Below are 13,455 nucleotides of genomic sequence, written 5' to 3' on the forward strand. Positions count from 1 at the left end.
CACACACACACACACACACACACACACACACACACACACACACACGCAGGCAGCTGTAGCTAGCCTTGGGGTCATAGACTCCAGAACAGGCGCCAGGCAGGAGACAAAGGTCGCGGAGACTCCGGGCAGCCAGCACCCTTCACATCTGAACGCCTAAACCGAGACGCGCCTAAAAGGGTCTCCTAAGGTCGGTTGCCCCGAGGTAGAGGCACCCCGCAACCCGCAACCCGCACCCCGAGCCGGGAGAGATCGCACCCCGCGCCAGCCCCTTCCGAAGCCGGCTCCTAAGGCGAGCTGGGCTCCAGCACTGCAAGGGTTAAAGACCCGGCGCGGCGCCGAGGGGGCGTGGCCGGGAGTGGGAGGAGAGGGCGGGTAAAAGCGGAACTCGAGCTATGATTGGCTGCACGGCCCGGCCCCCGCGCCCTACGATTGGCTCCTTCTCTAGCCCCGCCTCCCGGGATGGGGACTCGCTGCCGGAGCCGCGGACCGCCCAGCAGAGCCCAGCCAAGCCGAGCGCACGGCCGGGGGGGCCTGGCTACGGCCGCTGTCCGGGGAGCGCAGCCGCGGCGAGTCGGGCTATGGTGAGTGTCGCTCCGGGCCGGGTTGCTGGACTGGGACCCCGCTCCGGGGTCCAGCGGAGGGCTGGGCGCGGCGAGATCTGGGGGTGCGCTTAGGGCAGGCTGGGGGCTCTCCGGGCCCGAGCTTGGGTCTGGGCAGCCGGACTGGGTCTTGGAGTAGCCTTGTATGTTGCAGCACGGTGGGTGCGATTTGGGTCCACTTGCCCCCCATCTAGAAGTGCCTCCTGGACCCGGCTGGGATATTAGGAGACCCTAATTGGACCGAACCGGACCGGACTAAGGGGGTGTTGGGGGGATCAAGTCAAAGTCCTAGATGCATGCCTGGATGTGGGCATGCACTGGGTGGGCATCCCGGGAAGTTGAAGGTGGCGTGGGCAGGCAGAGGCTGCGAGCTGGTCTGGGTGGGCATCGTGGGTGGCCGAGCTTAACGCGTTCGGAGGGCTCTGGAGAGCGCCCCCCTGGGAGTGTGGGTCCCCTGGAGGCGTGTACGTGGGTGGCGAGTGGAGTGGGGGCAGCCAGTTCGGGGGCTGTCAGTGTAGGGGGAAAGCCCTGCTCAGGCTAGACAGTGGACTTAAGGAGAAGAGACCTGTGGAAGAAGGGGTCTCTTGGGTGGGTTCTGGGTTGCCCAGATTAGATTTGCAAGTGGGGGGCCCTTTAGGGAGTAGGGTTACCTCTGGAAAGAAAGCCAAGGCTTTCCAGTCCCTTTGTATAAGCAGAGGGACCAACTCTGTTGGACTCATTTTTTTCCCCTTTGCAAGAGCTCCTCTGAGACTCCCTTCCTTGCAAATTGGACCTGAGGCATATGCGGGCATATGCCAGCCTCCTGGGTTGTGGGGTGCAGGGGTCAGCATCTCTACTTTTGTGTAACATGGCCAATGGAAAGGGCAGGGAGTGCGAGAGACAGAATAGGACCCCTTATCGACCTGCCCCCCAGTGACTCCAGGACCTGTTGCAGTTCTTCAGCTCTGATTGATAGTCTGGGGTCCTCTCACCATATTCCTTTACCACCTATTCTGCCTGCCCCCACTCTATCTCCCCTCCACCTGCTGCTTTCCTATTGAGTCAGTATGAAATTAGGCCTCCCGGGTCAGAAATCTGCCCCCAGAAGTCTTCTGCGCATTGCCAGCCTTGTCAGTCCCATGTACACGTTACGTTTCCTGTTTGTGGGGTCTCCTGTAAGGGTTCAGGTATTGGCCATGAAAGGTCATTTAAGGTAGGAGAATCCACGCTGCTTCCAAATCCATGCTGACCAAAGTTAACTGCAAAAAAGGGCTTTTTGGGGGCTGGAGATTTCTGAGTGCATAGCCAGGAGTAAACCCTGAGCATCGCCAGGTTGTGGCCCCAAAACCAAAAACCAAACCAAAACAAAACAAAACAAAAAGCCAGAAAAGAAGGGAGGGGCTTTTTCCTTTTAGACACCGTTGGAGCCAGAGGCCATCAGAGTCTGGCAATCCAGGGAGTATCCTGCTATGTTAGGAAGGCCCTCAGGTTTGGCATCAAACAGTCACAGAATCCCAACTCTGTGACTTTGGTCCAGTGTTCTCACTCTGCCTCACAGCGTCTCTGCTGTGTGGGATGAGGCCGATCTGATTGGGCAGGCTGAAGGTCAGGCCAGAGATAATTTAGGGACAGGGTTTTGCTCGAGTTTAGCTGTATTCGCCCACTAGAGTAGAGTTTTCTCTACTGCTGCTATCTTGTCTGGAAGGATATAGCATGCCCCTGGAGAAGAGGGGACAGCAACCTTAGGGAACCTTAGTGTCATCATTCACCATCATTCACTCTGCCCAGCCCAGTGCTAGGGAGGAAGAATAGTCTCAAACCCTGTGCTGGAAGCTTCTACATCTCTGTAGAGTCTCAAGCTAAGGGGCCTCTCTCGGAAAGTTTGACACAATGCCAGAGGAGGGAGACACAAGCACTGCGCTGAGCATGTCAGTCTGAACTGGAAAGAAAATGCTAGTATGGAGAACCCATGTGTCAGAAAGGGGTGAGTGCAGAAAAGATTTTGGGAAAGGCCAGAGAGGGCCTGGAGAGCCAGGGGAGTGGGGAGACTACGGCAAGGGACCTGGTTGTAAGGGATATGCATGCTGGCAGCTTGGTTCTCCCCTCAGTGCTGAACTCACCCCGTTGGTGGGGGGCCATGGAGGCCACTGTCAGGTCTCCCAGGCCCTGTGGTTCTGGTTTTCCCCAGACTCTAGGCTCATTCCTGAGGTGGGGGTGATGCAGGGCTGCTGATGTGTTTATCCCTAGGAGTGCCTGTTTTCTGGGCTTCAGACAAATCCAGCAAGTTTCCCTGGGCCCCAGTTCTGTTGCTTCAGTGCCCCTTAAACTGTGTGTGGGCTGTTTCCTGTTGTACTGCCTGTGTCTCCTCCCTCATGGTCCCTCACTCTTTACCCAGAATGTAATCCTTTTACAAGGAGTCTGTGCTGTTTTGAAAGTTTTGGATGGACCCTCTCAATCAGGCTGAAAGGATAAGGGTTCTAAGGAGTTTTTTTTTTTGGGGGGGGGGGTGACACCCAGCAGCGCTCAGGGGATACTCCTGGGTCTGCCCTCAGAAATCATCCCTGGCAGGCTTGGGGGACCATATGGGATGCCAGGAATCAAATCACCATCTCCTGGGTTGGCCTTGTGCAAGGCAAATAAATGACCTACCACTATACTATCTTTCTGGCCCTTCTAAGGAGGCTTTTTATATAGATCTCCTATTTCCATTTGTCCTCATGCACAAGCCCAGAGAGTAAAGGAAATCTCTCAAGAGTCACATAACAAAATAATGCCAGAGCAAGCACAAACCTCTGGGATGCTTGGAGGATTACCAGGCAGACAGTTTTGGGGGGAAGAGGTACAGCCCGCATTCCCAGTCTGTTGTGGTTCCAAGCTAGGGACTGAGCTGAAAACTCTGATGAAGGGTTTAGGAATCATTTCTATAAATTATTCCAAGAAGGAGAATGGGTCCAGTGCTTCCTTTTGAATATTGGATGTGCCACCACTTGCTGTGTGACCTTGGGTCAGGTCTACCCACTCTCTGTCCCTCCTTTCTACTGAGGGAGATGGATTTGCCTCTGCCTGTCAGGGGGACACAATGTAGAAATGCTTTGCAAATAGTTAAGAACTTGAGGGAAATTGTTACTTTTTTTGGGGGGTGGGGGGGAGGCATGCCAAGTGGTTTGAACCTAAGTGGGATTCCCAGCATACCGGAGTCCTTTTCCCTAGGAGGCCAGAACTGATTCTGTACCTTGTTTGCTGCATTTCCTTGCATCACTGCCATTTTGGGTAAAGAGGCATGTTGTTTAATGTTGTTAAGGAACAAATAAATACTTCCCAACTGGAGCGTGTAGGCCCTACCAGGGGGAAAATCATAATCACAGGAGTGAAAGGGCTTCCTGTTGGCCGGGCATTAGGTAACCTCAAACTAGCTGGACTGAAGTCTGGTTTTGATGCCCCCAGATAGGAAAACCCATCAGCCAATGTTTATGACATTTTGAGTTTTTTCCCAAGTGTTCCTTCTTCGTTGATGAAGTAAGCTATGGTCAGAGAGAGTCATTCATTCATTCATTCATTCATTCATCACCTGAGGAGGCATTGGGCTACAGTCGGTGCCAGGGAGGGAGGCTGACGCAGGGTTTGATGCAGAGTAGGAAACTGCCTGTGCAATTACTGTTTCCTAGGAGACACAAAGGGTGCTGGGGAGCAGAACAGGGAGCAGGGAGCCTGGCCTCTGGATCAGAGAGGCTCCCTGAGGACATGACATTATAGCTGTCGCCTCAGGAGTGAACAGAGCCTGGAAGTGCATTCTGGGCGGAGAAAAGCCTTCTGAGCAAGACAGGGCGAAACATGGAGCTTTCAGGGTGTATTCTTCTGTAAGCTCCTGGGGATGATGAGGCGTAGGACGTGGCCAGGGCAGGCACAGGCAGGGATAGTCATGTTAGAGATTTGGGGTTTGAGGGTCAGATAGAGAGAGTTCAATAGGCTAAGGCAGCAACTTGGCATATGGGAGGCCTGGGTTCCATCCCTGGTGCCACACAGTGCTCTATCCACCACCACTAGGAACAATCCCTTCCTGAGCACAGAACTGGGAGCAAGCCCTGAACACCTCTGGGTGTGGACTCCCTCAAAAGATACTGGGTTTTGGGTCCGGAGAGATAGCACAGCGGCGTTTGCCTTGCAAGCAGCCGGTCCAGGACCAAAGGTGGTTGGTTATATGGTCCCCCGTGCCTGCCAGGAGCTATTTCTGAGCAGACAGCCAGGAGTAACCCCTGAGCACCGCCGCGTGTAGCCCAAAAACCTAAAAAAAGGAAAAGATACTGGGTTTTACCCCTAAGGTAGAGGGCAATGCCATGGTCAGGCCTGTATGTCTAGAGCAGGGATGGCAAACAAGTTTAACACCAAGAGCCAAAATTTTAAACTGTGAGAGTTAGAGAGCCACACCACGCAGTGACCTGCCAAAACAGACACTCACACAAAAGCATATAATTTTCACAATAATATATTAAACACATATTGCATTTTGCCATTTTGAGTGAAGGTCAAAATCCTTTTCGCCACCCTTGGTCTAGAGACTCATACAGGCTGTGAGTGGAGAGGGAGAAAGAGCACGAGACTGAGATTCCAGTATGTGTCAGGGAGCTGGAGAGACTGTGAAAGAGATTGTGGTGGCCAGTACCACTGCCCTTGAGGGGCATTGAAGAAAGAAGGAGATTGACTCGGGTCCCATAAATCTCCCATTTCTGGGGCTGGAGAGATAGGGCATTTGCCTTGCATGCAGCCAATCCAGGACAGCTGGTGATTCAAATCCCAGCATCCCATATGGTCCCTCGTGCCTGTCAAGAGGAATCCCTGAGCGCTGCTGGGTGTGACCCCAAAACAAAAATAAAATAAACAAACAAAAAAACAAAATAAAAAGTCTCCCTTTTCTATAGATATTGGCCAGCATGCCCTCATGCTTTCATGCAGACATGCAGAGAGCTGCTTTCTTTTTGGGCCACACCTGACGGTGCACAGGAGTTGCTTATAGAGGACTCGGGGGTGCTTTGGATCGAAACGGGGCCAGTTGGTCGCATAAAGCAAGTACCTACTGAATAGTTCTCTGAACCTAATCTCAGATTTTTTTTTTTTTTTTTTGGTTTTTGAGTCACACCCGGCATCGCTCAGTGGTTACTCCTTGCTCTGTGCTCAGAAATTGCTCTTGGCAGGCTCGGGACCATCTGGGCTGCCAGGATTCAAACTACCGTCCTTCTGCATGCAAGGCAAATGCCCTATCTCCATGCTATCTCTCCGGCCCACTAATCTCAGGTTTTTATTGTTTTATTTTGGTGCTATGTTGGGGATTGAATTCAAACCTTCTGTATGAGAGGCATGTACTCTAATACTGAACAGTATTCTTCAATTCAAAACATTTTACCTAGTGGAAAGGCCAAGTTTCCAAATGACTCAAAAACAAGGTGGAAAATAATGCAAACTCATTTGGAGATGTTGATTCAGAGTCACTTTGGCCACAAGTGTGTATCAAGAAAGGCTTTCCAGGGGCCAGAGCAATAGCACAGTGGTAGGGTGTAAGCCTTGCGTGCATCCAACCCCATATGGACCCTGGTTCGATTCCCGGAATCCCATATGGTCCCCCGAGCTGCCAAGAGCGATTTCTGAGTACAGAGCCAGGAGTAACCTCTGACCACTGCTGGGTGTGACCCAACACCCCCCCCCAAAAAAAAATTGGCTTTTCAGATGACATGGCATATGAGCATCTGTTGGCAGTAGTTGAGGAATATATGTCTCCTTGGAGCCAGACTCTAGCTAGAGAAAGAAAAACAGGTACTCTTCAATCTTTGAGGATCTATTTCTGGGGGTGATGCATATAAACAATCAACATTGAACCCTACCATTAGTGTGGCTTTGGGAGACAGAATCTGAGGATTCTACTAGAGAACCTCTGATACATGTATGACTGGGAAAGCCATGGCCTGTCTTGGCTCAGTGATAACCTCTGAAAAGCAACTTCCTGGAGAACATTTAGGAATTTGGTGGAGAGAAGATTTTTTTTTTCCCTTTACTAAATCCTTTACTTCCCTTTACTAAATTACTAAATCTTCAAGCCATTGAGGATGGTTTTTAAAAGGTCAGTAGCTGGAGTGCATTTGCCTTGCATGTGGCCAACTTAGGTTTGATCTCAGGCATCTCATATGGTTCCCCAAGAATTGCTAGGAGTGATTCCTGAATGCAGAGCCAGAAGTGGTCCAAAAACTAAGGGGCCAGAGCGATGGCGCAGTGGTAGGGCATTTCTTTGCCTTGCACATGGCTGACCCAGGATGGACCATGATTTGATTCCCCGGCATCCCATATGGTCCCCCCAGGCCAGGAGCAATTTCTGAGCGCATAGCAAGGAGTAACCCCTGAACATCACAGAGTATGGCCTCCAAACCCAAAAATAAAACAAATTTTAAAAACAAAACCAATAAAAGGTCTCTGCATCCCCTCTCCCCCATTTTATAGGTGGAAAGACTGAAGGACAAAGTGAGCTCCCACCTTGTACTGGGTACTCTGCTTGTTCCACAACCCCAGCAAGTTGCTTATATTTGTTTTTTGTTTTTTTTTTTTGTTTTTGGGCCACACCCGGTAACGCTCAGGGGTTACTCCTGGCTATGCGCTCAGAAGTCGCTCCTGGCTTGGGGGACCATATGGGACGCCGGGGGATCGAACCGCGGTCCGTCTCCTAGGCTAGCGCAGGTAAGGCAGGCACCTTACCTCCAGCGCCACCGCCCGGCCCCGCAAGTTGCTTATATATATTAGAGAATTGTGAAAGCCAAGGCCCAATGCAGTGGTCACAGGGACCTGGGGTCTGGAACTAGGCAGCAGCTGCCTTCTGATTCCTCAAGGTTCTGGCTTCATTCCCAAGCTGCCACTCATGTAGCAAGAAACACCCTTCCCGGGAAGACCCCTGGGGACAAGGATGGGACTCTTGGGCAGAGGCCAGTGGCTTTTGGAGCCGATTGGGGCTGGATATAGGCCAGGTTGGAGGATTGATTAATCTTTCACCTTTGCCCGGCCCTTGACACCAAAGCCTTTTCCTTTCCCCTTCACCAACTGTTGCTAGCTGGTGGCATAAATTTTACTTTATCCTGAACCTGTGACTCCTGGCTTAGACCCCCAACTCCTAGAATTTCTTGGTCTTCAGTGGCCCTCTATCTGGCTAGAGATCTCCTAGGCTTTCTGACCCATGCCCCTGAGAAGCAGCCCCTGGCCCAGACGCCCACTCCCCTGCCTCTTGCTCTCCATTCTCTTCTTTGCCTGCTTTGGCTAGGAAGGCAAGAGGGCAGCCAGTTCTGGGCTGCAGCCAGGAGGAGTAGGATTACAGTGTAAACACCATTATGTCAATATTTACCTCTGCCCGAAGTCTCCTCCCTCCCTCCCTCCCACGCACTCAGGCCCTTCCAGGTGCATGTGGTGTGACTGAAAGCAAGGCCAAGGGTGAGGGCCAGCCCCCATTCCCAGCTCTGCCCCAACTTCTGATGTGGTAGTGAGCAGCAAGCTTTTTTGGGGCCTGGGGTTTTCTCATTTGTACCATCTTGTGGTCGAAATAGCAGGCTGGAGGGGGCTTTTCTCAGCCAATCTGTGTAGAACTAAGAAATGGGCTGGTTGAAACACAGACGTGTGAAATTGAGCAGACCTGAACCCAGGCCCCAGAATGTCAGTCACTTCCTCCCCAGGCTGGGTGCTTCACACATCCTTTTCCTGGGTTTTGCTGTTGTTGTTTTTGACAGTGCTGGGGGGATCAAAACCAGGTTTCCTTTGTGTGAGGCAGGCTCCTGAGTGCCACATCTCCTCCTGGTTCCTTTCACTTCCCTTTTGAGTGTTGGTTTCTTCTTGTGTCAAATGAGATCCTAATTCGGGGAGGGGGGGTCACTGATGAGGATTTATTCAGCCTGCTCACTCTGGCCCAGGAGAAGGACTGAACAAATGGTTGTTATTCCAAATAAACATTTTATGATTCTCCGAATCTAGACCCTGGATTGCATAACTTGGGAACTAGAGCCAAGGGTGGGGACTTTAACCTCTTGCTCTCCTCCTGGAGCTCTCTCTGGGCACCAACCCCTAAGCTGGCGGGGGAGCTCCAGAGTTAACTGTCAAGCACTCTGGGAGTTCCAGAGCCCTTTAATTCTCTTTATCTCACACCCACACCACAGCCCACAGAGCCACTCAGCTTCAGTGGCACCTTCACTCTGGATTGGAGGCTCAGGGTTGGAATGACTTCCCAGCTGGGTGACAGGAGGGCACAGAAAGGAAGGACACATTTCCTAAGCAGCTATTTTAGAGTTCAGTACACACATGAGCTGTTCCCTCCAGCCCTGGGGAGGAGGGGTGCAGTGGGGGTGGCAGCCTGCAGGTGTGGGCAGAGGAGGGCAGGGTGATGGCTTGTCAGCAGAGCAGAAGTGGGCCCTGGAAGAGTAAAGGGACCATTTGGCTCTCCATCCGCTTTGCTCTAGGGTTATATGCTGTGTTACTTGTCTGAGCTTTGCAGTTCGCATCTTGAATGCAGAGGAATTGACATCTATCTCATACAGGACTTGGAAGAGTTTAATCAGATAGCATTACTCTTTGGGGGAAGGTTCTGGGCTACACTCAGTAGTGCTCAGGGGCTATTCTGGCTATTCTGGCTCTGTACTCAGGGATCACTCCTGACAGTGCTTGGGGGACCGTATAGAGTGCTGCGGATTGATCTGGGGTTGCCAGCATGAAAGGCAAGAGCCTTAACTGCACTCCCTTGCCCTCTCCTGTACTGATCTCCAACCCAGATGCCATTTCAGACCAGGCACATTTAGGTGGCAGCTGATAGCAGCGTCTTTTATTATCAACATTATGAGGGACACATCTTGGGTCTTGGTCTGCTCATCTGTGCTCCTGTTATTTGGATAATATCGGCTGTATTATTGCTCTGGCCCAATCAGTGCCCTTCATGAGGGCAAGATAATGTTTTTTTAAACAGGATTTAATTTACATATGCCCCACGCATGTCACACAGCCCAATTCTGATATTTATCACCATAGCAAGAAATAGAGAGCATCTCTACCCCTCAAAAGTCCCTGTGTGTCGCCAACCCCGTGCTGACCTACTTTCTATCACTTTTTGCTCCATTTGAGACTTGGACCAATTGCACTCACATGAGGTTCCCGCAGGCTTACTTTCTCTCTGCTGAGTCAGTCCCAAGTACTCTTGATGTCAGTGTTATGCCTCTACTAGTCTCTGCTCCTTTGAAGGGCGCATTGAGTCCTGCTTGGACCACATCATTCTGTGAACTGATCTGGCTCTGAGAGGGTTTCAGTTTGGTTGGTGGTGACAGGCATATGTCTTTTCAGGGACTGAGTCTTTCATTTTCCTGGAGTGACCCTTTGAGTTCTTTGCAGGATCAAAGGGCTACTTGTTTGACTTTCACAGATGTTGTTGTATACTCCCCAACTACCTTGCCTCTGTCAATGTATTCCTCTGCCTGCCAGCACTCTTTGAGGGGTCTCTAGAGTGGTCTTTCTTTCTTTCTTTCTTTCTTTCTTTCTTTCTTTCTTTCTTTCTTTCTTTCTTTCTTTCTTTCTTTCTTTCTTTCTTTCTTTCTTTCTTTCTTTTTTTGTTTTTTTTTGGGCCACACCCGGCAGTGCTCAGGGGTCACTCATGGCTCTCTGCTCAGAAATAGCTCCTGGCAGGCACAGGGGACCTTAAGGAACACCGGGATTCGAACCAACCACCTTTGATCCTGGATTGGCTGCTTGCAAGGCAAACGCCGCTGTGCTATCTCTCCGGGCCCGAGTGGTTTTTCTTTTATTTCTTTATAATATTATATTATTATTATTATTATTATTATTATTATTATTATTATTATTATTTGGTTCTGCAGTCTACACCAGCAGTGCTTAGGGATTATTCTTGCCTCTGTGCTCAGGAGTGACCTCTGACAGTGTTCAGGGGACCATCCATGGTTCTGGGGATTAAACCATGGTTGGCCCACATGCAAGGTTAATGCTTTACCTCCTGTACTATCTCTTTGGCCCTTACTGTCTTTTTACTTTCTTTTTTTTTTTTTTTTTTTTTTTTGATTTTTGGGTCACACCTGGCAGCGCTCAGAGGTCACTCCTGGCTCTACACTCAGAAATCACTCCTGGCAGGCTCGGGGGACCATATGGGATGCTGGGATTCGAACCACCGTCTTTGTGCATGCAAGGGAAACATACTACCTCCATGCTGTCTCCCTGGCCTCTGCCTTTTTACTTTTTCTTTTTTTTACTATTATTATTTTTGTTTTTATGGGCCACAGTTGGCAGTGCTCAGGGGTTACTCCTGGCTCTGTGCTCAAAAATCGTTCCTGGCAGGCTTGAGGGGCCATATGGAATACCGGGTCAACCATATGCAAGGCAAACGACCTACCCACTATAGCTCCAGCTCTCCAGCTCTTTTGTTTGTTTGTTTTTGGGGCCTTCTTGGCCGTGCTTAGGACTTAATCCAGGTTCTGGACTCAGGATTTACTCCTAGCAGGGCTTAGGGGACAAATTTGGGTCCTGGGGATTGAACCTAGGTCTGCTACATTATAAGGCAAGCATTCTGCTCTCTGTACTGTCTCTCCAGCTTCTCACCTATTCCTTTTTTCTAAGTGTAATTTTGCTTCCTTTTTGCTTTGTTGGGCCACACTTTGCATTTAAGGGGGGGGCACAGCATGCTTCCAGAAGTGCCAGGGATCAAACTCAAACCTCCCTCATGCAAGACATTTGCTCAGTTCTTAGAGCCATCTCTCTGATTTTCTTCTGTTTTTTAAAGAAGGGGAAGGAATTTGAGTCCTTTCTCTGTCTTCATGCTTCATATCCCTTTGTCCTCCTGGCTCTGTCCTCATTCAAACCTTATGAGTTGGCTCTTTGTCTAGACCTTAGCATTTAGGCCTTTCCTGACAAGGTGGAAGACATGATGCAAGAGACCCCATGATATGGGACTATACACTGTGTGGCCACAGGAAAGTCCCATCTATTCCTTGGCCCTCAGTTCTCCTCTGCAAAATATTGGCTGAATCAAAAGTTGACCTAGCTGCTCACTCACTGCATGGTGGTCTCCCTCATTTGCACTTGCTTGCACTGGGTTTCTCCACTTCTCAAGTGACATCCCTATTTCCATCGAGGGTCATTTGAGAAAGAGGGTGGGGTCATCACTCTTGGCATCCTCCCTAGAAACCTCACTGGCAAACTAGTCCTCCCTAGAGAGAGCCCTCTAAAGTGGGTCCCAGGCCATGAAAACCCTGCCCATGGAGGCTTCATGGAAGCCACTCTTGGCATCCTGCAGAATCAGGTCTGAATTCTGTTTTTGTGTCACACGACAGTGCTCAGGGGTTACTCCTGACTCTGCACTCAGAAATTATTCCTGGCAGGCTCGAGAGGACCATATGAAATGCTGGGAATTGAACCACTGTTCATCCTGGTGGGTTGGCCGCATGCAAGGCAAGCACCCTACCGCTGTGTTATTTCTCCGCTCCCCCTCCCCCAGTCTGAATTCTGAACCCTCCTAACTGTGGTCAGTTCCCTTTTGTCTGAACTTTAATGTACTCCTGAGCTGGAAGGAAGGAGGTCCTGGGGACTATAGTGAATGGGGCAGCACAGTCTCTATTCTTTTTTTTTTTTTTTTTTTTTTTTTTTTTTTTTTTTTGGTTTTTGGGCCACACCCAGTAACGCTCAGGGGTTACTCCTGGCTATGTGCTCAGAAGTTGCTCCTGGCTTGGGGGACCATATGGGACACCGGGGGATCGAACCGCGGTCCGTCCAAGGTTAGCGCAGGCAAGGCAGGCACCTTACCTTTAGCGCCACCGCCCGGCCCCTCAGTCTCTATTCTTGAAGAGCTGCTTTCCAGAGTTTAGGGCTGGAGTCTCCACGGGGAGCCCACAGAAGGTGACTGCAAAGGAAGGAGTGAGTGAAAGCTGCTGTGCTGTAGGGCAGCGCCTTCTCCTGCCTTCATGGGTGAGGCAGGTAGTGACTGATGAGCTGAGATCTTAGAGGCACTGATTTGGGAGTCAGGAGCAGGAAGGCAAATGCACAGTCCCTGAAACAGACCGATGTGACTGGTCACAGGGAGGAAGGGGCAAGGATTGGAAGAGGTAGGCAAAGAGGAGCCTGTTGACATCAATCCTTGTCAAACTTTTGTCAGCCTTGGGGAGGAAGTGACATTGGCATTTTTATTTACTTACTGTTTCGGTTTTTGGGCCACACCCGGTGACACTCGGGTTACTCCTGGCTGTGTGCTCAGAAATTGCTCCTGGCTTGGGGGACCATATGGGATGCCAGGGATTGAACTGAGGTCCGTCCTAGGTTAGCGCATGCAAGGCAAATGCCCTACAGCTCGCGCCACCGCTCCAGCCCCGACATTGGCATTTCATCTGACCTGTGATGAGAAATCATTGCAGGGCTCCACATGCAGCTGATTGGAAGGCTGTGGCTACTAGCAGAGGGTAGGCTGTAGGGGGCAGAAGTGAGATAGAGAGGCCCATCCCTGGGGAACAGCTGAGTGAGAGGACCAGGAGGCTGATGTCCCCCTGGATCTGGGGTGTCACAGCTTATTCAGAGGAAGGGAGAGTGGAGGCACGTGAGGTCTGCGAGGTTGTCCTGGCAGCAGAGGGCCTGGTGGCAGACAGACCTGTCTTACACCTTTGCTTGACTTCGGAGTCCTCCCCCATGTAATCCTCCTGTTCCTGTCACCCCAGACCTTGGTTACCTAGAGAAATGGGACCAGAAGGGCACTGAGCCAGAGCATACTTCCCCCCACTTCCACATTCTCTGCCCAGAAGTGAGGACAGAGGAAGTGTTGGTGGGGTGGGGGTGCCCAGCCCTTCTGCCCTTTGGGCTGCCGTTCCCATGACCCCAGTCTCAG

At 51.0% G+C, this 13,455-nt stretch overlaps 1 protein-coding gene across 1 annotated transcript in view; it reads left to right on the forward strand.

Moving 5' to 3' along the window:
* Positions 1-554: 554 nt before the first annotated feature.
* The window catches only part of ECE1 (endothelin converting enzyme 1), a 133,797-nt gene continuing 120,896 nt past the window's right edge, over positions 555-13,455 (forward strand). Inside the window, exon 1 of the mRNA XM_049771990.1 lies at positions 555-581. Within this exon, the coding sequence (XP_049627947.1) occupies positions 579-581 (3 nt within the window). The 5' untranslated portion in view covers positions 555-578. The remainder of the gene's footprint in view (positions 582-13,455) is intronic.

Source organism: Suncus etruscus, chromosome 4 (genome assembly GCF_024139225.1).
Source record: "Suncus etruscus isolate mSunEtr1 chromosome 4, mSunEtr1.pri.cur, whole genome shotgun sequence".
Taxonomy (NCBI): Eukaryota; Metazoa; Chordata; class Mammalia; order Eulipotyphla; family Soricidae; genus Suncus; species Suncus etruscus.